Here is a 25,499-nt window from a genome sequence, read left to right as displayed (position 1 = left end):
GGTAACGCTGCAGTCGAGGGGCTCGGAGAACAAAAACAGGCCCCGGAAAATTGGACAGGGGTGTTTCAGACGTATCAAAGCCGTCCCTCTCGCTTTTCCCGGCATTGTGAATAGATTACCAGTCGTTAGCTCCGTCCCTCCTCCCAGAATTCCTTGATGGTTTCCAGATGAGGGAGGTAAAGAGGAGGAGGGGTGCGGGGTGTAAAAAGGGGAAAAAAAGTGTCTGGCACCGGAGCGTTGATCGTGCGCAGCGGCATCAAACCTCCACCACTTTCCAGCGACGCGAGGCCGCGCTCGCCAGACTCCCCGAGCCCGTTTCCAAACCCCTTTCAAAATAAAAGCCCCCACCTCCCCCCGAGCCCGGCCGAGACCAGAGCTAATAAAGTCCTCCAAACAGGCCATAAACGGCGCGCACGTCTTTCCAAATGTGAAGAAGTCATGATTGAGCGGTCTCTGGAGCGAAAACCCGAAACGTCCAGACGATCACAAAATCCAAGCCGAGCTCCGGCCTCCACAGGTGGAACCCCCTCACTGATCTGTGATGCCTGGACACAGACGACGTCAATAAAGCAGACAGTAAAACACAGCCGTTTAAACTATTTTTAGATGGAAAAAAAAGTCCAAGATGAATCTGATTCCAAGGGTCCCGGAGAAGAGGCCTGTGGTGTTTGGAGATGGGACGGCAAATGAAAAATCATGCCTGTTCAAAATCAAGATTCACAAAAAAAAAACCACGGGGGGAAATGAAGACTGCAAAAACCAAAACAAGAATGTCCCGTACGCCCCAAAAGTTAAAAAACAACCACAGCTTTTATTCCTCATTAATTTAAAGACACATTTCTTTTGATTCTCACCTATACAGACTGAAAAACACCAGAGTAAAAAACATAATAGCCTTTATTGATGATTATTGTAACTTTGATGACAAAAAAGTCATTTTTTTAGTTGGTCATCAATCGTCACTGTTTGTTTGTTCAAAATCTTCCTCAAAATCACGTATTTTGACGTAAATGATCTCATGTTTTGGTGTCATCACGGTTGTTGTTGTTAAAATGTGATTAAAATGTGGAATAACAATTAAGAAATTAAGAAATCATCAGAAGTAGGCGTGTCGGATGCAGCTAATAATAAATATCGGGGGGGCGGGTCCCTGTTTTGGCTCGGCTGTTGCATTCTGGGATGTGATTTTAAATGACGTCAACACGTGGCGCCGCTGCTCTTTGACACTTTACGACGTCCTCTGCAGGAAGTGATGTCACCAGACAGACCAGCCAATCAGAACCGGGCCTCATTTAAAAAACAAAAAAAAAACAAAAAACAATCGATTAATTGGAGTCTTATATTAGCATCAGGATCATCCCATGTGTTAATAGCCCTGTTGCGCAGCCAGGAGGAGGGCGGGGCCACAGATACAACCAGCCAATCAGCAGCAGGAGGTCGTTAATAATAATAAACGAATGTCTTGATGGCGGCTCGTTAAGACTGGAGGTGTCGAAGGAGCCGCGAAGATAAAAGTTCCCTCACACTTTTCGCTCATTACATGTTTTTAGTTTAGTTTGTTGGGTGAATTGGCTAAAAATGGATGAAAATACTCCTCCTTTAATATATTTGAAAACAGTGCGAGTAATTATCAGATCCATTTCGTCCCCAGGAGAGCCGGACTGGGACACTTTACAGCCCAAAGACGGGTCTCGCCCCTCCAGAGGCGATCCTGCGGCCCGTCAGCCTCTTCTCTCTCTCTGCGGCTTCAAAGCGCCGCCGAGCTGCTTTTGGAAACGTGTCAGCGCCTTTTAGACGTTACTCACACACACAGACGCCCCTCGCCAAAATAAAATATAAAAAAAAAAAAAGGTTTAGTTTACCAGGTCAGCCCGGGACGGGGCGGCCGAGCGGCTCGTCCCGACACCACAGACAAAATGTTAGAAATTATAACACTTTTTTTTTTTTTCATGGCTTTGGCTGCCACATGACGTCACTCTCTGCAGACCAGAGCCTTCACAGTGCAGAGCTGTGGTTTTCAAAGTGGGGTCCGGGGACCGGCCAGGGGTCCCAGGAGGGGCTTCCAGAGGGTCCTCAGTGAAAATGAGGAATAGTTTAATATCACTATAATTTAATTCACTGGGAAGAGTTACAATAGCAAAAGTGCCTGTTTATTTTAACATGAAGTTTTATTCTCACCGCTTTCAGTCTGTTTGTCTCGACGTCCAAACACCAACCAGAGGATCTCTCACTGTCGGGATCCCGAGGAGGGAAAGCCAACGTTTGGGGTGTAAAACTTGTAAAAAAGTTTGGAAAGCCCTCGTTTAGAGTTTGAGTAATAAACTTATGATATTATTTTTGTTGTCCTGTTGGAATCGGCCTTTTCCTCGGCTGCCTCTAGAGGGCGCCTTTAATTAAAAATAACGCCTCAATTTTCTTTTTGGGATTATGCCGTCTCGCTCGGCATCAACACTTTTTTTTTTTTTAAACCTCGTCGTTTTATTCCAAAGCAGCTTTTCCCTTCACCGTGTTAATGCACACACACACAGTCACACACTCTCACACAAAAAGGGAAATTTGTACGTAACTGTGTTTGTCCTGCGCTCCATGCGGTGTACTTTTCCTTTAACTTGTCTTTTTTTTTTTTTTTTCCCCTCGCAGGGACCTGAGCCATAACAAACTGCAGCTGCTCGACGGCACTTTGTTTTCCAACCTGCAGCATCTGAGCGAAGTGTGAGTGCGCCTTGTGTTCGGGGCCTTTCCACACACCTTCCATCGCTGTCCCGCATCCGCCAAACTGTCCCGTCTCATTGGGTTTCTTCTCTCTCTCTCTCTCTCTTTTTTTTTTTTTTTTTTATTATTATTTGTGCAGGAAGCTGAACAACAACGAGCTGGACTCGATACCTGACTTGGGCCCGCACGCCTCCAACATCACCGCGCTCGTCCTGTAAGTATGAATCATCTTTTCTAGCCCAAACTTTGGATTCAGAGTCCTGCGAGTGTGTGTGTGTGTGTGTGTGTGTGTGTGTGTGTGGCTCCCCCCTCCTCCGTGTCTCTGGCGTTCCCAGACGGGGCAGGCGGGTGGGCGGTGGCAGACATGGCGGCCGGCCCCAGACGGGTCACGTGGGAGAATGCCATCAGCAGGAGTGGAATTGTTTTGTTTGGTTGCTGCTGCTGCGGTATTTTTAACCTGGAGGCTGTGTGTGATGTGATGTGACGCTGAAAAACCAAAAACCAACCAACCAACCAAAAAAAAAAAAAAAGAAAGAAACAAACCCAAACAAACCAGTCCGATCGTTGCTGCTGTGTGAAAATCTTGTAAAGCCAAATCCGGTGATTTTCATAATTATTCTCATCGGTGGGTTTTTCTGCACCGCCGGGCTCTGTTCAAAACCCGCAGAGCTTTATTTCAAATTCGAGCCGAGATCCCAAACGTGAGCCGCCGGATTCCAGGGAAAAGGGGATCAAACGATGCGCAGATCTTTTCTGTTTTGATGCGATTCTGCAGCCCTGAAACAAAACGGCATCGCGGCTTTGGATGGGGTTTCCAACTCTGAAGCCGCTTAACCCTTTATAGGGCGAGTGACTATTTTTGGTAATTTCAAAAATTTTACATATCAGGCCCAACCCCTGTCTCAGTCAGTTCAATAATCATTTGGTCTTCACCCAGCCAATCAGCAAAGATCGCTCCACATCCCAGGTCACATGATTGTGGCATTTGACCAATCTTTGATTTTCTATAGGAAAATGAAAATTATAGAAAAATTTTATAAAAGTAATAAAGTCCTGTCATGTTCTCCAATAACAGTCTAGGGTTGTTTTTTTTTTTTTATTTCAAAGTATTTCAATGAGTGCCCTATAAAGGGTTAAGGGGAAATTTAAGGGTTGAAGGGGTTAATCTGAGCTTGAAGGGGTTAATCTGAGCTTGAAAGGGTCCCACGTTCTGAGAAAACCCGCTGACCTCTCGGGCTTGTAAAACCCGTTCCAAACCTCACTGGAAAAACTCAAAAATGCATGTTGATGAGTCTGAAAACAAGGCCGTCCCTCGGAGACGCTGACAGGCTGATAGTGTTTTGGTCTTCATGTCATTAAGAGACGTTTTAATCCCGCTCGCCGGCTCGCTAACGCCGCCTCAGCGCCGCCCGGCGTCCCGAGGCGGACGTCCGGTCGTGATTCTCGTGATGATTTTAACTCTTTTCTCTTTGAGATTGTGAAACTCTTTTCCAAACCTCACGGGGAAAAACCTCAGAAATGCACAACAATCAACGTGAAAACAAAGCTGTTTACAGTCCATAGGGCATAAAGGTGCAGTACACTGCAAAACATCACTCTATGTCTCGTGTTCAGTGTCAAAATCTTGTTTTTCTGACTTGATAAGATTTTTTTGCAGTGATCTGATCAAATTGTGTGTGTTGGTGTGTGTGCAGTATTTCCTTTTAGCTGGGATGTTACGTCTCAAAAGGATAAGTAGGAGGAAAGTGTGATGTTTATCCCCGTTTTTGGCCTTTTTTCCATGTGTGGGATGAGATAATCCCACTTGTTTCCGGTGCAGTTTCACTGGTTTCAGGGATTTTCTCTGAGGGAACGAGTCTGGATGTGTTGAGACGAGGCGGATGAATCCACCGGGATCAAGAACATGACACTGGATTCAGGAATATTCTGGAAACAGGTGGATTAGCGTCGGAAACACGTGGGATTATCTCGTCCCACTGGTGGATTTGAACAGCGAACGTGAGACTAAACGACTGGTTAATCTGGGCTTTCGTGTTTTCAGCGCCGCCTTTCCTGCCCAGCCAACATGCAGCTAACAGCCTCCTGAAATGTGTGTGTGTGTGTGTGTGTGTGCGTAAAAGCCTTGACTCGTCACATTTCAGACTCCGACCAGAGGATCTTCTGGAACATGGTTGTGCAATCCGTGCTTTCAAAACAACACCAGATATTAGTGTCAGAAACCTCAACAATTTTATTTGCTTTCTGTGGCGCGTCTCTCCAAACCAGCCGCCGTGAACTTACTGCGGAAGAATGTTCCCCGTCTCCCGGCCAGATGAGGCGTCTTCCCCCTCGTCAAGCCCCGACACGACCGGCGGCGGCGGCGGCAGCAGCACCAGCAGCCGCCGCGGGGCGTTCAGGCACCCAGCATCAGCCAGAGACACGTTTCTTTTTTTTTTAAAGTTTCACACTGACTGGATGAGCCTCGCCTCCGGCTGCAGGTTTGCTCGGCTCCTTCCACGCAGAACTGGGTTTTCACGCCGCGGCGGTGGTCCTTAAACGCATCGTGAGACTTTGCGTGCCTGCAGGCGGCCGCGCCTTCAGCAGCGGCTTCCAAACGCCTCTGGCTTGATGAGTCTGAGTCGGAGGGGGACAGCTTGTTGTTTTCAGGCCACGTTTGGCTCCCGCACCTCCGACCCGCAGCGTCTCGCCCACGGCCGCCAACAACCACGGAAAACAATCTTTAATTACTATTTAGCCCCGATTTTTGATCTCAAATATGCGTGGACTGTCTTTCTGGTCGGGCGTGAATCTGTAACTCAGTTCAGTGTTTCTGGGATTTGATTAACCCTATAAAGCCTGAACTATGAAAGAATTGGCAGAAAATTCCAATTTTTTGGAACCCTTTATTTAGTCCTATAACAAAATATATATATATATATAAAAAAAAAAAAAAATCAAAAAATATGTTATTACATGACCTTTCTGGTGTATGATATATGATATGTACTTGGTCCAGGGTGAACAGGGGAAGTGTCCAAAGGTATACAACAGGATTTTGGTCAAGTGTTGATTAAACTGAAAACGAAAAACAGAATTGAAAATGTGGATCATCATGATACAAATGGCTTTATAGGGTTAAGGAGAGATTTTTCTTTTTTAATGATGCGGTTTGATCTGAGTCTAAGTGCAGACTTGACGACTTGAAACATCCAAATTTTGAGCAAATTGCCAAAAATGATCACTGTTTTCTGTATTATTGCAGTGTTGTTAAAATGTTCTGAGATTGTAAAACAGAGATTGAGTTGATTAGAGATTGTAAAACTCTCGTGCACGCTGAATTCATTTTTCAGCTGAAATCGCGTGGCGAGCGGTGGAATCAGTCGCTGCTATGAGAGAGCGGACGCTTCTCGTTTTGTGTTTAAGTGTCAGATATTTTATTGTAGCTCCATAACGCGGCCCTTTATTCTCTGAAATGTGAAAAAAAAAAAATAAAGAAAACCAGACACCAGTGATTTTGACGGTTTGGCCCATTTAGTGCCAATTTATCCACATTTTACTTGTCAACAGATCCTGCAGGGGAACTGAAGATTTCACAACACAGAATCAAAATGTGAATTTTTTTTTTTGGTTGTTCTGTTTCTGTGGCGAACAAAGTCCTCAACATTCAGAAACCAAAGAAAGCAAAACATTTCCCCTGAGGGACTATTTTCCCCGGTGGAGGAGGAGGAGGAGGAGGATGAGGGAGCGTTTTAATCTGAAAAAGTCCTGAAAAGCCAACAGTGCTGCTGCTTTTAGGAAAACTCATGTGGAGGACTTTATTCCGCTGATGGAAAACTGGAGTGAAGAAAGTGTGAAGGCTCTGAAAGTTCATGTTCATATCGTCGTGGGATGAATGGAAACCAGCGGCTGGAGGAAAGGGAGGAGGAGTGATGTGGCAGCTCTGAAACCCCACTGCTCGCTCTGGGAGGAGATCAGCAGGAAGGTGGAGTTTATGTATTTTGTAGATTTTAAACTAAACCTGCAGAATGAGTGGAGCGGCCCTTTAAAGTCGCCATGAAACGACCTCACACGACCTCGACTTCCTGTCAAACAGTGACATCATCATCCTGCTCCAGCGGCTGCAAAATTAAACTTTCAGCCAAGAAAACCTTCACAAACCTGTAAACATCCTCTCATCTGCCTCATCCTTTCAAAATAAAGGCGTGTTTCCCTCCCAGACTGTGAGATCCTGTTGGTTTGCTCTTGTGAACGGCACCGTGTCCCGCCCCAAACTTCCTGTTTCAACAGGAAATACATCAAATCGAGAAAATAAGAGTCTCTTTAGTCTAAAAATAAAATTAATGGCAAATTATTGACAAAAAAGTTGTAATTAACAGTGAATTCAAATCGTTTCATGTGGAAGGAAGAGAGATTCACTCGGTTTCTTTAAGGAGATTGATGAAACCGAATCAGCAGAATTCATAATCGATTAATCGACACCAGTGAACGGTTTCCCTCCGCCTCGCTCTCTGCTGAGCTTCACGGAGCCCGTCTGGGAACCGAGAGGTCACAGGTTCGATTCCGCGCGTCCACGGACTCAAGTTTCCAAAAATCCCCGGCCTTTTCCAGCTCGACCATAATTTCTTGATTTGATTTGAGGATTTTGGTGTCGGGCACGGTTGGGTTTACCCCGGACAGCCGCCTCGTCCAGATCGCCGCGCCGAGCGAGATTCATTTTCAACAACAACAAATACCAGAGCCTGTCTGAAACCACGGCACAATGTGAAGCCGCTCGGGAGCCGGGACGCAGCAGCAGCCGCCTTTCTGAGCAAAACCCAGAACTTATCAAGACCGAGGTGGTGCCAGATTATTTTTTTTCCCCTTCCTGACCTGCACATGGGCACTCACATGTAAATCCCTGCAAAAAGTCTCCACCTTAAGTCACTCGGTCTCTTCCTCGGTGCTGAAATCTTCAAACAAGGTATAAAAAAAATTCTGCCAGTGAGATGAGATAATCCCACTTCTTTCCCACACTAATCATTATAAGTTTCTTGGGTCCAGTGTCATTTTTCTCGATCAAACCTTCTCCAAACCTCACGGGAAAATCTGAGAAATGCATGTTGATGAGGCTGTTTAATCTGAAAAAAAAAGATGTTTAATCTGAGAAAAAAGGCTGTTTAATCTGAGAAAAAAAGGCTGTTCAATCTGAGAAAAAAAGGCTGTTTAATCTGAGAAAAAAAGGCTGTTTAATCTGAGAAAAAAGTCTTTTTAATCTGAGAAAAAAGGCTGTTTAATCTGAGAAAAAAAAGGCTGTTTAATCTGAGAAAAAAAGGCTGTTTAATCTGAGAAAAAAAAGGCTGTTTAATCTGAGGTCCTGAGAAGTTGACGGTGTCTCGGTCTTGCACGGCGCTCTGCGTCCTGAGCTGTAAATCTAAATGTGACTTTGGTGTGATTTTAATTTGAAATGAAAGATGATGCGCTCTTCTTTTGGGTTGAGAAATCGTTGTCTTTTTGAGATTAGGACGCTCTCCCGCTTGTTTCCAGCGCCGAGCGGTTTTTTTTTGGCAGCATTTTCTCAAATCAAGTCATTTTCTTGATCCTAGTGCGTCTCATTCTGCCTTGTTTGGACACATTTAAACTAAAAACGCCTGAAACTGCATCGGAAACAAGTGGGATTATCTCATCCCACCGGTGGATTTTTTTTCTTATAACAATCCTGTCTGCATTGTTTGAAGGCTCAGTGTGTTTTTCCTTGCGGACGCTCTTTGCAGTGTAATCTGTGAGACGCTGACAGAGCGCCGCAGCCTCGGGCCTTTTTATTGCCGCCTTATTGCGCCGCATGAGGCGACTTCATGTGGGTTTGAGAGCCGCACAGACTCAAACGCAGATACCTGCCAGCTCTCGACGCCGTGTGTTTTTGGCCGCCGCCGCCGCTCGGTGTGGCCGAACTCGCGCTCGGAGACGTTTCGACGTGAAGAGTTCATAAATCTCTCGATTGGCGTCGGCGTTTTTTGTTGTTTTGTCCGCCGAGCGACTAATGCAGGAATTCAAATGTGAAGTTGCTTTTTCTAGTGCTCTCTGGCTCTCTCTCTCTCTCTCTCTGTGTGTGTGTGTGTGTGTGTGTGTGTGTGTGGTATTTCCTATTGGAAAAAGAACAGAGTTTTGAGAAGCCATCTGATGACTCTCTCTCTCTGCCGTGGCGCCTGTAATGAAAACCAGGGCTGCGTTTGCTCGCCGAGGCCTCGCTCACTACGAGACGCCATATTAAAACTGCACACACACACACACACACACACACTTCTTGTTCAAATGGCTGATCGTCTTCACACGTCGCCTCCCCGGCAGCGTGACGGCCTCGGGTCAGACTCTGATGTGCGTCTGAGGTGGAAAACGCCGACACTTTGATTCGTCTGTTTCCACGCGTTCGTGTCGACGGCGTAAACGGACGATTAGAGCTCAAGTTTCATTTTCGCTGTTTAAAATCCTGTTTTTTCTGAGATAATCCCACTTGTTTCACTTGAATTATTCTGGGAACAAGCAGAAATGTGTTGAAAGAAGGCAGATCAGCCAGTAGGATAAAAAAATAAATGACACTTTATTAAAGAAAGTTCTGGCAGATTTTTGATCTTGTTGGAAGAAAAACAAGATTTGAACCCTGAGGGGGAGGAGCTAAGTTACTTGTGATTTTTTTTTTTTTTTTTTTTAATGCAGTGAGATCAGTTAGTCTGCTGACAGGAAATTATGACTTAATAATCCCAGCGTGTGATTCGAGCTTCACCAAGATCTCTGTTTATATCATTACAAAATTAATTTTTTTTTTTTTCTTTGGTGGTCAGACCTCTGGATCAGACTGAAGACATCACTTTAGGCTCTGAAGCGTCATTATTTTTTTGACACTTTTAGAGCCTAAACGATTAATTGATTGCAAACATTTAACAATCAATTAGATGAAAATAATTGCTAGCTGCAGCCCGAGGATGATGGATGGCTCAGACTCCACTTGTTCCAATTTGTTCTGGCAGGATTCGTGTTTTAAGCTCAGGAATTCACTGGAAAGTCTCACAGAATGGAAACAGTCGAGCAGGATGCCAGCGGCTCCAGGAAATAGAGCAGATTCCTGGACACCTGAAGTGGCTGGAGGCTGAATCCCAATTAGACATGTGGCATAAAGCAGCACAACAGATAATTACTTATGAAAAACTCATATTTATTGCTTTTTTATTCCTCCTCTGCTGTGGATTTGCCCGGCTGCGGCTGTCCAGGTCTCCTTTTCCGCTCACAGAGCAGAGAGTTTCAGCTCCTCCAGATTCCTAATCAGACCTGGAATCTGCAGGTCATTTGTTGAAGCCCCTGAACACAGGCGGAGGGATTTGGTGGCAGCGGGGTTAACCCCCTCCATAAATTCCTGGGAAATTGTTCAATTAATTAAGATGATCACGACTCAATTACTACCAGCTGCAGGGTTATTGCCGTTTGTTTTTACTCAGAGCTGCGAGGTCAGAGGAGTCGGCGAGAGCTGCCGCTCTGTCTGACTGGCTGTTTGAATAAGTGGTATTCGATACCCCGAGGCGTTTTTTCTTTTCTTTTTTTTTTTTCTCTCTCTCTCCCTTCTTCTCTTCTTTACGGCTGCCCTCCCAGCTCGGAGAAACTGAAGGAGGGAGAGAAATTCTGGAAAATGTTCCACTGGAGGGAAAAATCGCACTGCGCCACCTAATCTTAAAAAAAAAAAGAAAAGAAAAAGAAAAAGAAAAAAGAAAACAAAAGGTTGGCTGGCAACTCCACCAGCCAGAACAGGCTCTGTGTGTGTGTGTGTGTGTGTGTGTGTGTGTGAGTGTGTGAATCAGACAGTTGTTTGTTCTACGACGTCTGCTAATTTTCCTAATTTCTAATTTAGGCATGAAGTATGTATATGACAACGTTAGCTGTCAGCAGGCTAATTGCTTCACAACATGGTGTGTTTTTGCTATAGGAAGAAACAGATTTTTTTTTTGAGGGCTGATGCAGACGGTTAAGACCTAAAGTGAACATTTTGTGCTGATATTCCTGTATCTGTACATGTGAGAGCTTCTGAAACAGCGTTGAGACGCTGAAAAGTCAGGATGAGGAAGCAGTTTTGGGTCAGCAGCTCCTAAAGGCAGTTTCATTGCAGGTTTTAAAGGCTCAAACCCCTGAAGCTGCTGAGGAAAATCAATTAAATCGTATCCTCAGCCGCTCCAATAACAGGCTGATACCCAATATATATTAAATCACAAAGCAGTATATCATTGTAATCCTAGATTTATAGAGGTCACATGTCAGGCAGGCAAGATTTTACCAGGGGAAAGAAAAGATTTTGATTGAAAAATTGCCTCTTATAGACTCCAACGTTGATTTTAGGTCCACATCCTTCCTGCCTCAGTTTAATCGTGGCTGCATATTTTATCAAGGCTGAACAAGCCCGGGGATGTTATTGATATAAGTTTGGCCTTGGATTGACTTGGGGAAGGCTCGCGTGCAGTGCAGGCAGCAGGAAAGGCCTTGAAGCGGTGACAGTGAATCGCATCGTGACGGAGGAACGTGGGAGAACAGGTCTGAGGTCTGAGCGGTCAAAAGTGGACAACGCTGCGCTTGTTTTGTTTGTGGAGATGAACAGGACAGACACTTGGAAGTCTGCAAAAACCCACCAATGTCAGTGCAGATGTTGGGATGAAGGGGGAAGGAGGCAAAAAGCAGCTCAGTCGCCTGCATCTTAGTTAAATTCTTGCTCGTCCTACAATCTCTCAGAGGTCCAGTAAATGCTGAACACTGTTACCTGTGATTTTTGGTGAATTTGGCAACTTTGGGATGCTTTTCCCAAAGGTTCTTGATCATTGTTGTTGATCAGTGCCAATGACTTGTTGAGTTCTTGGCCAGATGCTGAGATTTCCAGCTTTCAGAGCTCACTTTTTGCCACGTCTGTTTTGGGACAGAAACTACCCGTCGGTTTCAGCTAGGAACTGGAATAGATGACTCCCCGAGATTCATAGAAGAAACCTGCTGTAGCTCATTCATCTTTTGTTTGTGACGATGCCAGAGTTGTGAAATCGTACAAAAAACTGGCTTATAAAAGTTGTGGCAGTCTGAGGACCCATTGCAGAGCTCCTCTTACCTTCTGTAACTGTGAAAATCTAAAGTCTTCATCTTAAATGTGCTTTGTTGAAGTTGCATCATGCATCTGCAGCGTGCTACCATGCAGCGACTGTAGACCAAACTGAGGCTGCACGAGCGCAGAGGAATGCACAAACAGACCAGAGAAATCTCTTAATATTTCTCTTCGCCCTGTTCTTAATTTAAGAGGAAACTGATGAGGCATTTACAAGCGAGATGCTCAGAAATGTCTTTATCCTCGTGTCTGCACACTGTACCGTCTGTTTTAGATACATGCCTGTCTTGAAAACGACGAGTGGAATAATTTGGACAATCCAACAAATAGTCAACTTTGGAGAAATGGACTTTTTCCTTAGTTTATGGACTTTCCTAATCACATATCGTCAGCTCCATTGTATTAGCAAAGGGCAGCACTGGCTGTGCAATATCTGATTTTTATTAAGAGGCCAATATCGGCTCGATATTAAAGATATCGAGCAAAGATACCTAGAACTTTCCATCTCAGACTTCCCATCAGCCAAGCTTCTGGATCCATCTTCTTGTGAGACGTTTCTTCAAGCCGGGAGGTTTCTCTGCCCCCTCCCCTCGCTGCACCTCTGATTTTTTTTTCCCCCCGACAGAAACTGGAAAGACTGGTTCTTTCTTCCCGGGCAGGCAGCGGCCCTCCTTCTCTCAGCGACCAGTCAGGGGAAACATGAAAACTGAGATCCAGGTGGTGTGTGCCCCTTTTGTTTGGAACCTGGAGGCTGCGATGCGTGGAAAGCCCTTTGCAAATCTCCAAACAAAAGATCTGCTTGTACAAATTTTATTGTAGGTGGTGAGCTGACTTTTACCACATTTTTGTCGTGGCTATTGTATACCAAAAAGGGCCGTTTTTGAAGGGTTTTTTGGATGCATACATACTAAAGCCGTTGGAAAATAAAGTTAAATCCATGGTATTCTTTCTGGGGAAACAAGTTTTGGATCATTCGTACGACCAAAAGGAAATTTGTGGGGGGAAAAAGCAAAGCACTGGCTTTGGACTCTGCAGAGTGCACAGGATTACGGGCCAAACTTTACAGAGTCTTCACACATACACTGAGTTTTCATCAGCCATCGGTCCAAAAACTCATGAGGCCGGTTGTGTTGCCTTGTGGAAAAGTGTCTCCAGTTCCTTTTCTGCTTCATTGCCTTCCATCTGTGTTGTAACATCTGGTTTGCAGCGCTTCAAAAGGCCTGGTTTGGACCTTTATGTCTAATCAAACAACTTCCAAATGCTCAGAGGCCCTCAAGCCAGGATCAGACTCCAAGATACTTTAGTCGTTCTCAGTGGTCACCATGTTAGATCAGACATCCATAGCGACGTTCATGGTATTGCGTTTTTCCCCACGATCAATCAGCACACGCTTTCTCACAGGATGTAGCACGACTTCCACAGGTGAGTGTGGAAGTCTGGCACCACGTCGGAGTAACAACGGTGGGCAAAAGCCAAAAAAAAAACTGACATGCTTGACTTCATGTGGCATGGATCACAAATTTCACTTCTTGGAACATGTAAGACTGTACAGTTCAAAGCTGCCCAACTAAAACTTAACATTAAAACTTTGTCGCTTTTCCTCTGCTGGTTGTTTTGAGTTTTTGTCCCTGATATTTCCTGTTGTCCTAGCTAATGTGCACTTCTTCCCCCAAAAGCCTTCATGCAGGAGTGTTAATCAACTTAATGAAGCCAGTGTGACTGTACACAAATTTGTTTACGGCAATGCATTTGACTTTATGCTCATTGTTCTTTGCTGCAAGTACGACTCCAACGTCTTGGGCGTCTGTGCGTGGGTGCAAAAAAGACAGCTTTGGATTTGCTGTATATTGGTTTATATTTTTGCTTTAACAGAGCCAGGCTAATGACTCCCATAGACGTCAAGTCTTTATGCTAAGCTAACACGAAATGCTGCATTTAGGAACCGAACCACTGGACATACAGAGGTGAAAATGGTATTGACCACCTTGGAAAAAGGGGATTCTGCCCCAAAATGTTGGAGTACTCTTTTAAGGCCTCGACCCCACCCCCCCAAACCCCACCCTGCTGTCTTCCTCCGGTGTCGAACCAAGGCCTCAACTTCCTCTGGCAGGTTTTATCCCGACGTTGCCCAGATACCCCGTCAAAACCTCTGGGCCTGCGTCCATCCCTTTATGTCTTTGTTCCTCGGTCGGGGTGTGTAACTCTGTGTCTTCCTGCCTGTATGTAGGATAGAAATCACAAAAGGCCCGTAGTGCTCTCCAAGTGGTCCCTGTCTGAAAGCAGATATGCACACCGAAAGCACTTGGCATGTGTGGAAAATGGGTCAGAGTTGCCTCGGTGTTACCGCACGGTCCTCTGAGAAGGTGAGACATCCCGCACCTCTCTCCTCCTGAGGTGGAGTGGACGAATATAAAATGTACGAGACTCAGATTACACAAACCACGGCTGCATATTCTCTTTGTTGAGAACAAAGGCCACGTTTGGTATGGAAAGGCATGCAGAGTGTCGAGATCTTCTTTCTCCCTTCATTTCTGCTCTCAAGGAGGAAACAGTATTTGGCATGTCTTTGTGCCGCGATGAAAGCACGAATCATCAAAACACAGAGTTTGTTTGTTTCGTCTTTCACTTGATCATCGTTTCCTAGCTGCTTTTTCTTTTCAGTTTTAAACGCTTGTTTCACCCAAGAATCCAGCGTAGAAAGTGGGAAGCAGATTTCAGATGTGACAAAGCTTTGCTGGAGGCTCTTGATCGTGCATCAACAGAACAGAGGATGCTAAACTGGTTTTATGTGAAAAAAAAACCTTAACATTGATACTGTGGATCCCTGTTGGAGAGGAGTTTGTCCTGACGAATCCCCTCTGAGAAGACTTCTGTTTTTATTTGGGGAGAAATCATTTACTCTCATCTTCACTGTTAGAATCCTAATTTTCTGTAAAAAAAAAAAAAAAAAATGTCAAAACACTGCCAGTGGGATGAGATAATCCCACGTTTCCAGAGTTTTCTTGAATTAAGTGTCGTTTTCTTGATCCTAGTGGGTTGATCTGCCTTAATCTGCCCTGTTTCAAGTGAATCTGCATTAGAAACAGGTGGGATTATCTCATCCCACTAGCAGATGTTTTTAACCTTATTTAGTATCACCTTCACTGTTAAAAATCTTGTGTTTTCCTAAATGAGCTTTGTGGTGCAGACCTGGATCACTACACATGATGATTAAAACAGTCATCCGTACACATTCCCATATAACTTTGACTTCCAGGGAATGTCATAAAAGTGAAATTCATCTATTCCTTTTTTTTTCTTTGGGACCAAGGACCCTTGGTGGTCCCCGGACCTCAGGTTGGCAACCTCTGCTATCAAGCAGCTGATTGGAAATGTCCCCTGGTGCCAAAGACAGTCAAAGAAAGGCAGCACTGCTTGGGTCAATCAAATGTAAAAATTGTCCAATAATATTAAAAAATGGCAAAAAGAGAGATGGAAAAATTAATCAGACAAAATAAAAACCAGCTCTTTCTGGTTACTAAGGTGTAGGTGAGGGTGGGGGGGAGAGGGGCTGCTGCCATTGCAATGAATACTGAAAACGAGGCCTGTAGTCTGGTGCGTTGGAGGGAATTCCTGCCCCCCCCTTCACCGCTGAGTCTCATACACAAAGAGTGCACTGTACCGCTCTGTTTATAACCAAGCAGTCCCTGCACTGCAATTTAGGAGGCGTGCAGCTCAGGAAATTGCTGGCCTCTGCCGAGGCATGCTTTCACTGAGGGAATGGTATTCATCAGCCAAGTAATTGGCAGGTTATTTTTTTAAATACCTTGTTAGTAATTACCTTATAAACAAAATAACACATCACTAAAGCGAGTGGCTGTTTGGGCCTGTTGTGAAGAGCGGCGACACTGATAAAGGCGAGCGACGCTGTCGTCCAGGCGGCGACCTGCACAAAACATGTATGTTAGCACGTCATGTAGTCTCATATGCACTAATAAAATCTTGTTTTTCTTCAAACAAGGTCTTGCCAGTGGGATGAGATAATCCCACTTGTTTCCAGTGCAGCTTCACTTGTTTCTGGGAACCAGTATAAATGTGTTGAAACGAGGCCGAAGACGACACATCAAGAAAACGACACTTGGATCAAGAAAGTGGCCACAAAAAATGATTAGCATTGGAAACAAATGGGATTATCTCATCCCACTGGCAGATTTTTTTATGTTTTTGTAGAAAAACAGATTTTATTCGTGATATGAAACTCAGTACTTTGTTTGAAATGCAGATTTTTTTTTTTTTTTGCAGATTGCGAGGAGAAATGTACTGTATGCAGCATCAGCGAAAAACCCCTCAGAAAGTCACGTTTCGCGCTGGGTGGTGGACGTTAGCGTAGCTCGCACATGACAGTTTATCATTTCTTAATACCACGAGCTAATTGACGAGCTCGACTGTTTGTGTGTGTGGAAACGTGAAGCCGGTGTCCGTCAGCGGTCAGGTGCAGCGTCTGTGTCACTGACTGGAGCGATGGTGTATTTTCAGAGCAAACAACAGGATCACCAGGATCAGTGAGGAGCAGCTGAGGCCCTTCGTCGCCCTGGAAACACTCGACCTCAGCAACAACAACATCGTGGAGATCAAGGCCGACTCGTTCCCCGCGCTGCCGCTCAAGAACCTGTGAGTCCCGTCCATCACGCCGAAATGCTTTTTACACTGTTAAAGCTGTTCAAATCAATAAGTCATTTTAATTCAAATAACAGTATTTCTTTATATTAAATTATATTAAAGGTCACGTGACGCCTTGTCTCATGATGTGTTCAGGAACAGTGTGAAATTCTTACGTTTTGGAAAGATATGAGACCGTTAAGTTAACAAAGTTGCTTTTTTTGGGGGGGGTAGGTTTTTTTTTTTGTAACTTTTTTTTACAATTGTTATCAGTAATTTTATGATAATTTTCTTGTATTGTAATTTATTTATTCATTTCATTTATTCAAATTTTTCATAAGTTTATGTTACTTTACATAGTAATTTTCTTTTAATTTAATTTTAAATATCAAAATATATATTCATAAATATAGTTTTCTATTGCCTAATTGTTTGGTACTTTTTAATGGTAGAATTGTGGTAAATTTATTTACCCATTTTTTTGGTTATTTTCTTGTAATTTTTACTTTTTATTTGTATTTTTTTCCACTAATTTTCTGTTCTGTTTTGGGGGTATTTTTCTTATTTTTTTCTCGTTTGTTCATTGTTGCTTGTTTGCTTTTTACATTTTGTTAGGTAGTTTTTTTGGCAATTCCATGATGATTTTTTTTTTCATTTTTTGGTGTAAATTTTGGTGTTATTTTTATGGTCATTTTCTTGTAATTTTTGAATATATAATTTTTTTTTTTGAAAGAAACAAGAGAGTTTGCCAATGTTTCAGAGGTTTAACCTTAACTCTTTTTGCTTGCATCGTCCCTTTTTCTCCAGGTTCCTCAACAACAACCGCATCTCGTCTCTGGAGGCGGGCTGCTTCGTCAACCTGTCCAGCAGCCTGCAGGTCCTCCGCCTCAACCGCAACCGCCTGTCCAGCATCCCCGCCAAGATCTTCCAGCTGCCCAGCCTGCAGCACCTGTACGACACACACACACACACACACTCTCATTCATTTCAAACAATTTTCAACTCATGATTTGACACGCAAATTAATTTTTTTTCCCCTGCACTTTTGCATCTCCTGTCTCCATATCAACATTTTCCAAAAACAGAATAGACGCTGTGCATGAAGCAACACTTGATGAATGCCCTAAGCTACAATAGTGAAGGCTTGTCACTCCAGAAACTGTGAGGGAAAGACTTACAGGGCCCCTGAACTCGAATTAAACCTCCATTTTACGGAAAAAGTTACCAAGATTTGCAGGATTCTGTTGTCAGTACTGTATGAACCGGCCTCCTCAGATTGGCTGGGGTTTCCCAATACACTGATTTGCTGATATATTGCCTTGTGATGTCGGGTGAATATTAGCATTTCAGCGTATCAGATACTGGCCGGTCAGTAGTCGGGTTTCCATCCAACTGTTTTTACTTGCATTTTCAAACTTGCACATTTAAAAACCCGAATGAAAACACTGAAAATTCAAAAAAATCTCCAAATATCACCAAAAAAGTTTTACTCTTGGGGGAGGTGGAAGAGTTGGTGTATCGGTAAAAGGAAAATGTGAATAAGTTGCCATGGAAACAGGTTTAGCCAAGAAACGGTGACGTTCATAAAAGAAAACAATATTAATGCAAACAACAGAGTTTTGATTTCACGCCTGTAACACGTCGTCACGCTGCGCCCTCTTCTTCTGCGGCGGTATAATGTCACCCGGCTGGAGAATGAGCGCCTCCTACTGCTCACCTCGATGAACTCCAACTCCAAATACTCACATAACAGCAGTGGATGGAAACGCGCATAAACTCGCATTTTGTTTTGCCGATTTTCTGAAAATTCGGTTAAAGTTTTCGATGTATTTGGATGGAAACCCGACTTCTGTTTGCTGGAATTGAATTTCCTCCAAAATAGTGGCCTGCCTCGTACGTCCTGAAGGAGCTGCTGAAAAATATTCCCCAGCACGGAGAGTTTTAGTGCCCTGTGATGATTAAAATGCCATTTCACCGTGACAAGATTTACTGGCAGCATGAATCCAGAAAAACTGCGTTGTTAGTGGTTGCGCTGGTCTTGACGGTTGTCTCTTGGTCGCAGGGAGCTGAGCAGGAACCGGGTCCGCCGGGTCGAGGGCCTCACCTTCCACGGCCTGCACGCCCTGCGCTCCCTCCGGATGCAGAGGAACGGCCTCAGCCGCCTGATGGACGGAGCCTTCTGGGGCCTCAGCAACATGGAAATACTGTGAGTAACCAGACCGGCATCAGGGTGGCTCCCGTTACCGTGGCAGCAGCTGTGTTGTAGCGATCAGCTGATGTCACGGCACGTTGTTTTGTTTACATCAGGAGAACGGCAGCTAACAGAAACACTCACAGGAAAATGAGTAAAAGGTGAAAATAAGCTTGTGGCTCTGGATTTTGATTCAGCGTTTTAAAAAAAAAAAAATTAGTTTGGGAGGATTTGAGCCTTAGAGGTTGTCGGTGACATTATTCAGTAACTTGCGGCTAATTAGGATTAACTTAGCTCACATCTAATTGGTTAAAATTTGCGTTTCAGCGATGAATTCGCTTTGAATAATTTTCCAGTAAACATAAGCCCATGCTGGTTCTACATATTCAGTTTCTGTGGTTGTATACTCTGTTTAAGTTCAGGTGTTTCTGCGGTGAGCGGCTGATCACAGGTAACTGATGCTGTGTTCAGGTCCCATCAGATTTACGGTAAATATGAGCTTCTGGCCGGGAAAAAAAAAACAGTCGTCAAACACGATGGAGACGTCAGCAGGCCAGAGTAAAAAATCACAGCGGGTCAGAAATATTTAGACTGATGTCAACCAGCTGCACTGCCGTTTGTTTATGGTTTAACGTCTTCCTGACTGTGCAGTCGCCATCTTGGATTCGGGCGATTTGACGGCTTAAACATTCGACTGAGTCCAAGTCTTACCGACGGGATGCTGCCTCGTGACGTGAGCGCCTAACTCTGTGTGTGTGTGTGTGTGTGTGTGTGTGTGTGGGCCTGCAGGCAGCTGGACTACAACAACCTGACGGAGGTGAGTAAGGGTTGGCTGTACGGCCTGCTGACTCTGCAGCAGCTCCACCTGAGCCACAACGCCATCAGCAGGATCCGAGCCGACGCCTGGGAGTTCTGCCAGAAGCTCAGCCAGCTGTGAGTCCACCTTCTTCTTCTTCTTCTTCTCCTCCTTCTTCTTCTTCTCTTTTTTTTCTCTCCTTCCCTCAGCCGCCTCTTTCTTCTCGCTTTTTGTTTTTTTTCTTCTCTCGTTAGTTCCTCCCTCCTCCCTTTCCATTCGCACTCTGAACTGCAAACACTTCTCTGTGTCGCCCTCTGCTCCTCTGCTGCCCGTCCTCACACTCTACACACACACACACACACACACACAGGACTGTCTCTTGCGCTCTGCCAACATCTGAGCCTGCCAAAATGTCGCACACCCTCTCTCCTCCTCTGCCCTGCCAGGCCTGAAGCCCAAATGTGGGACATTCATTTTCCCCGAGGCAGTTCGATTATTAGCCGTAAATTTTTAACAGGGATCAGAGCGTCAGCCGACTGTACGTGTTCCTATAGAAACCGCCAGATTTCATCTTTGCTGTGGAAAAAGTCGGGTGTTTTTCCACAGGGCCCTGATAACTTTCATGTTAGAATATTATATTGCATTATTTTGGGTTACCATTGAATTGAATAGCCTTTTATATGCATATATTTTGTTCTGTTTTCCTAGTTATTGTTATTGTCTAAAGACTGAAGCAGCAGTTGGTTGGTTTGGTTTAAAGTCTAACGCTCTTTATGTCAGGATTTCTGAAAAGTCTTGGGAGAAAATGAAGGAACCAGAGTGTTCAGGTTGTTGTTGGTTGCGGCTGTGATCGGTTCAGGACTTTTTCACAAAGTGGGCGGTTGTTTGTCCCCGGCACTCTTATCACAGTGACCTGTAAACACTGTCCTGCTGTCTGATCTGCTTGTGCTCATCTAAGTTCACTGAGACAGTCTGTTACTGTTGCGAAATGAGCAAAATAATTTATAGCACAGGATGAAAATTTAAGGAGCTTTTGAAGTGATAATTGATAACAAAAGGCCTCGGCTGGGAGGATGTTTAAGGTGAATCTTTTGTATTTTAGAGGTACTGGATTCCTATACAAAAGTCCCATACAATAAAGGTCTTTTCAAATTTAGAAATTGCACAAAACACTTGGAAAGTCCTATTTTTTTGGTCATGATATACAGTTAATCATTTTCTGTGGTTTGAGACCTGATAATATTTGTTGTTGTGAGGCATAACCTTAACGTCATACATACAGAATAGCAAAAATATCAGATTAAATCAAGAAATTAATGTTTGCAAAACTGAATTTTGAAATAAAAACTGTTCAGGGATGTCTAGGAAAGAAATGTGTTTAATGCGTTGGCAGGGCATTTGTTGTTTCTCCAAAGTTTTACAACTATTTTGGATTGTGTGTTTGTGTCCTGGTACACCCTAGCAACCACTACAAACACCTTAGTTACCACCCAGTACACCATAGCAACCACCTAATGTTAAGACCAACCATAGCAACCACCTACAATTAAGAAACCACCCGCAGTAACACCATAGCAAACACCTACAAACACCCTAGCAACCTCTAGTGCACCATAGCAACCGGCTAGTATGCCCTAGTAACCACCCACAAGACCCTAGAAACCACCTAGTACACTATAGCAACCACCTAGTACACGATGACAACCACCTACTACGCCCAAGCAACCACAAACAGTGACTTAAACAACCACTTACAAACACCCTAGCAACCACCAACAAACCCTTTGCAACTACCTGCCTACAAAGACCTTAGAAACCACCTAGGACAGCCTAGCAACCACCAGTAAACACTCTAGCAACGATCTGACACCTAAGCCAACAAAAGCAACCATGTAGTGCACCATAGCAACCACACAGAAATATCCTAGCAACCATTAGAAACACTGTTGTAACCACATAGTAAAACCTAAAAATTCTCTGTCCTGCAGAATGCTGGTTAAGTTTTCTCTTTTTTTTCTGTTTCTCTGATGGCGTTTGCTTTTTTAGACCTTCAGCTGAGCTCTGAATTATTAATGAAACGGTCAAATAAACAAACTAACCAACCAACCGCCTGTCTGTCTGTCCCGCAGCAACCTGTCGTCCAATCAGCTGTCCCGGCTGGAGGAGTCGAGCTTCGTCGGCCTCAGCCTGCTGGACGAGCTCCACATCGGAAACAACCGAGTCAGCTTCATCGCAGACGGAGCTTTCCGCGGCCTGTCGCACCTGCAGACGCTGTGAGTTTTACTGCACAAATCAGAGAATCAGAGAGGCGCCACTCGGATCTGATGCTTTCTAATGTTGTGATCCCTGAAAAGCTCCGTGGAAACATTTTTTTTTCCCCAAATCTGATCTGGACTGCATGAATATATGATGTAAAGTCCCATCAGGAGGCACACAGCTCACCTGTAATGCAGCAGCACAAGTTAATACATTTAAAACTTCTTCAAAATAAAAGCTCTTAACAATACAAGCCCTTGTTAGCCTGATAGGCTGTCGTGTTATTAGATCCAAGAAGAGAATTGATCCCCCTCTCATTCCTGTATTGACCTTGTCGGTTCCATAAGAGCAAGTAACCGGACAACTATAGCCGAAATCGCAGCCACAAAAACCAGTCGAAGGTTTGTTTTTGTTTTTTTACTTTCACTAACTCATTTGCTGGTGCATCTTTCCCACATCACTGTCAGCTCATAATGCAGGTTTCATCCCTGAATGATTGAATAAATATGAGCAGGCGTTTAAAAACCAAAAAAAAAAAAAAAAGAAAGAAAACGGAGCGTCGGGCGGCTTGTTTACAGAGTTCAGCTTGTTCAGAGCTGTAGCTAAGACCGGCATCAGACTTAAGTGTACACACTAGGCCCTACAGACAGTTAGCACTCCATAAATGTTGGCTTGGTGTATCCCGCCCCCCCCCCCCAGAAACCCCCTCCTCCCCCATCAATCCTCTGCCTGAGTGGAAATATCCTGCCTGATTTGTTTTCGGTATGTGAAATAGATTACCGTGTTGCGGTCTCTTCCCACACATAAAAACCTCCGAGAGGCACAACCCCGACCTCAACAACCTCCCCCAGCCCCTGCACCCTGCACCCCACCCCCAAACCCCACCTACGCCCCCCCCCCCCCCCCCCCCCCCCCCTCCCCTCTCTTTCCCACAGAGAGGCTCCATAACATTTCCCCTGGTTTGGGGCTTTTAACTGGAACCAAATGTGAGCGGAGCTGCTGAGGTCGGCGCAGGGCAGGTGTGCTGCGAGGTGGACGGGGATCGCTTCAGGGCTTCAGATACACCCCCTGTTCACACACACACACACACACACACACACAGCTCCCTCCCCTCTCGGCCCCAGTCAGCCATAACCTGGCATGCCGAGGGGAAACTAGCTTTCTGAAAACATTTCAGAGAGAGCGGGGGAGGGGCTCCTGGTGAAAACTTCACTTTTTCTCCGGCAGAAAGAGCAAATGATGCACTTCGGTAACAGAGACTGAGACGCAGTGTGATGAATTTATCGTAAACATACAATACTTTCAGTGCAGTTTTCCATTAGTCAGGTTAGTGTCCTGTTTTCCTCTGGTGAACACTAGTTTTTGGACGAGGCGACATCACATCCAGATGTTTCCAGAAGCTCCAGTGGAGTTTGATAGATAAATAGATAGATAAATAGATACTTCATTGATCCCAGAGGAAATTAGTAGCTCAGTACAATAAATGCATACACTATGAAATTAGAAATTTGGATTAAGAAACAGTAGCCTGTACACAAGCCATTGCATAGCCTGTAATCCTGAAAAATGTGCATTCAAAACTAAAAATAGTGTCTGCTGTAGATGAAGAATAGTTCCATAGAGTAAAAACAGCGATGACCGTGGATAAAGTGGTGACATCAGAAAATGTTTCAGGAGCTAAATCCACAGTAAACGTCAGGTTTTGGTGTCGGTCCCTCACGATCCCCGAGCGAGGCCTTCCTCTTTCTAGAGCCGCCATTTTGCACTGACGTTCAGCCACCATAGAGCACGCAGGTTAGCGGGTTTGAGAAATGGGCACAATACTTCCTTTTTTTTCACTTGGGAACAAAACAAATTGCTCTCTTTATCCTAAGCTGAATGAAGTAAGTTCACGCCAGTTCTCTGGATTGTTTATTGGCATTCTGGGAAATGAAGAAAATCATCAAGTGAAGCAGACGGGTTGAAGGAAAAGTGGCTTCCCCAAAAAAAAAAAAAAAAAAAAAAAAAAAATGTAAATTACAACGCTTCATCATAAAATACCTCCTGGAACGAGTTGAACATCACAGTCTGATGAGATCTGACAGCGCAGGAGGATCCAGGAGGAACAGTTTTCCTTTTGAAAGCCAGATGAAAAATCAGGCCTTTGAAATGGCTCGGCCAAAGCCAGAGACAAGACTTTGACAGTAAACACTCAAAGGACGGAGCAGACATCCTGAGACTCCGACCTGCACCACTGTTGAAAATCTGTTATAAAAAAAAAAAAATGTATGTTGAGATGCCATCTGTAATTTTATTGTCTAATTTATAATTTCCAAAGCAGTTTTGATATAAATACAGACCTTTACCTCGCCGTTTCAACACACTGTAAGGATTTTGTGCTTTTTTTGGGAGGAATTCGATGGCCTCTTCCTCCTCACTGTCCCTGAAACACTTTCTGGGAACTGAAATCCATAAATGAAATGCACTCAGTCTATATTTATCCTCTCAGAAGGAGTCAGAAATGCAGCAGGATGCAGAACACATGTTGCGTTGCAGTGCCTCCTTGTAAAACATTTTGCCTGCGAAGGGCTTTTTTTTTTTTTTTTTTTTTTTTTTGCTGTGCGACGCAGAAAGGCCATCGCAGACTTTAAAAGTCCCGCAAAGACCAGGAAGGAACTTCCTGCGAGCGATGGGGCCGCTTTGAATATAATTTTATACGTCTCCGTGTTTCCCCCTTCACACGAAATGCAAAGCCGCATCGGTTTTATGGACATCGCAGGCGCGGTTGTTTTCTGGGTGTGGATTTTTTACGGTGCGGTCTGTCTTTGTTTTCTGTGCGAAGGGACCTCCAAAATAATGAAATCTCCTGGACCATCGAGGACATGAACGGGCCCTTCTCCGCCTTGGACAAGCTGAAGAATCTGTGAGTTTGAAGCGTGTAATAACATGTCATCAATAAAACAATGCGAGATGATGAATGAGTTGGGATGTTTGGGGAAAATCTGGGACTAAAGTCGAGGTTTGAAACTGACGGGACGGTGTTGTTTCTCCAGGTTTCTGCAGGGGAACCAGATCCGGTCGGTCACCAAGAAGTCCTTCTCCGGCCTGGACATGCTGGAGCACCTGTGAGTCGCCTCCCGTTTCACCGATTGTTTCCCAAAAGTCGTGGCTGTAAACGCAGCCGGATGAGTCACGGGGCCCCCAAACACCCAAAACGACTCCTCGCATTCCTCCGCTTTGATGTGGAGCGAAAGAACAAAAAAGCTGCCATTAGTATCTTTATTTGTGAGCCAGACTGTATTGATCACTGAGGAAAGGGGGGAGGATGTGAGAGCTGTGTGTGTGTGTGTGTGTGTGAGAGAGTGTGTGTGTGCTGAGCAGCTGCATTTGATTCTAATTAGCGTTTTCTCCCAGCCGTTGCCTGAGCTCAAAGCAGCCCGAGTCAGGCCTGTGTTGATTAACGCGGCCCAGACTTTTATTATTCTCGGGCCCAGACTCTTTACTTCTCTCTGATTATCGAAGGGTTTTTTTTTGTTTTCTTGTGCAGCCTTCGCTCCAGCAGATAGGGCCAAGGCTGGCAGAACAGTCTGCCATCTCCCTCTCTGCTTCCCTGCAAACTTTTCTCATCAGCCTTTCTCTTCTCTTCTTTTCCTCAGAGATTTGAGCAACAACGCCATCATGTCGGTCCAAGGGAACGCCTTCTCTCAGATGAAGAAACTGGACGAGCTGTAAGTACGGCGCGGTTGTATATCCCGTTAGGATTATCTCCACCATCGCCGCTTTTAGTGCTGACGCGGGACACGGCGTCACGTTAAACTGCGTGACAGGATCTGGCAGTTTAATGCTGC

The 25,499-nt window shown here is 44.6% G+C and overlaps 1 protein-coding gene across 1 annotated transcript in view; it reads left to right on the top strand.

The window, feature by feature from the left end:
- lrig3 (leucine-rich repeats and immunoglobulin-like domains 3) overlaps window positions 1–25,499 on the top strand; it is a 36,288-nt gene that overhangs the window by 3,846 nt on the left and 6,943 nt on the right. The window contains exons 2-11 of the mRNA XM_030046132.1: window positions 2,641–2,712; window positions 2,852–2,926; window positions 16,307–16,441; window positions 17,237–17,380; window positions 18,492–18,635; window positions 19,410–19,553; window positions 21,546–21,689; window positions 24,494–24,574; window positions 24,705–24,776; window positions 25,308–25,379. Of these exons, the coding sequence (XP_029901992.1) occupies window positions 2,641–2,712; window positions 2,852–2,926; window positions 16,307–16,441; window positions 17,237–17,380; window positions 18,492–18,635; window positions 19,410–19,553; window positions 21,546–21,689; window positions 24,494–24,574; window positions 24,705–24,776; window positions 25,308–25,379 (1,083 nt within the window). The remainder of the gene's footprint in view (window positions 1–2,640; window positions 2,713–2,851; window positions 2,927–16,306; window positions 16,442–17,236; window positions 17,381–18,491; window positions 18,636–19,409; window positions 19,554–21,545; window positions 21,690–24,493; window positions 24,575–24,704; window positions 24,777–25,307; window positions 25,380–25,499) is intronic.

This window comes from Myripristis murdjan, chromosome 23, assembly GCF_902150065.1.
Source record: "Myripristis murdjan chromosome 23, fMyrMur1.1, whole genome shotgun sequence".
NCBI lineage: Eukaryota > Metazoa > Chordata > Actinopteri > Holocentriformes > Holocentridae > Myripristis > Myripristis murdjan.
The sequence above is the reverse complement of the archived record's forward strand: the minus strand, read 5'-3'. Positions and strand labels throughout refer to the sequence as shown.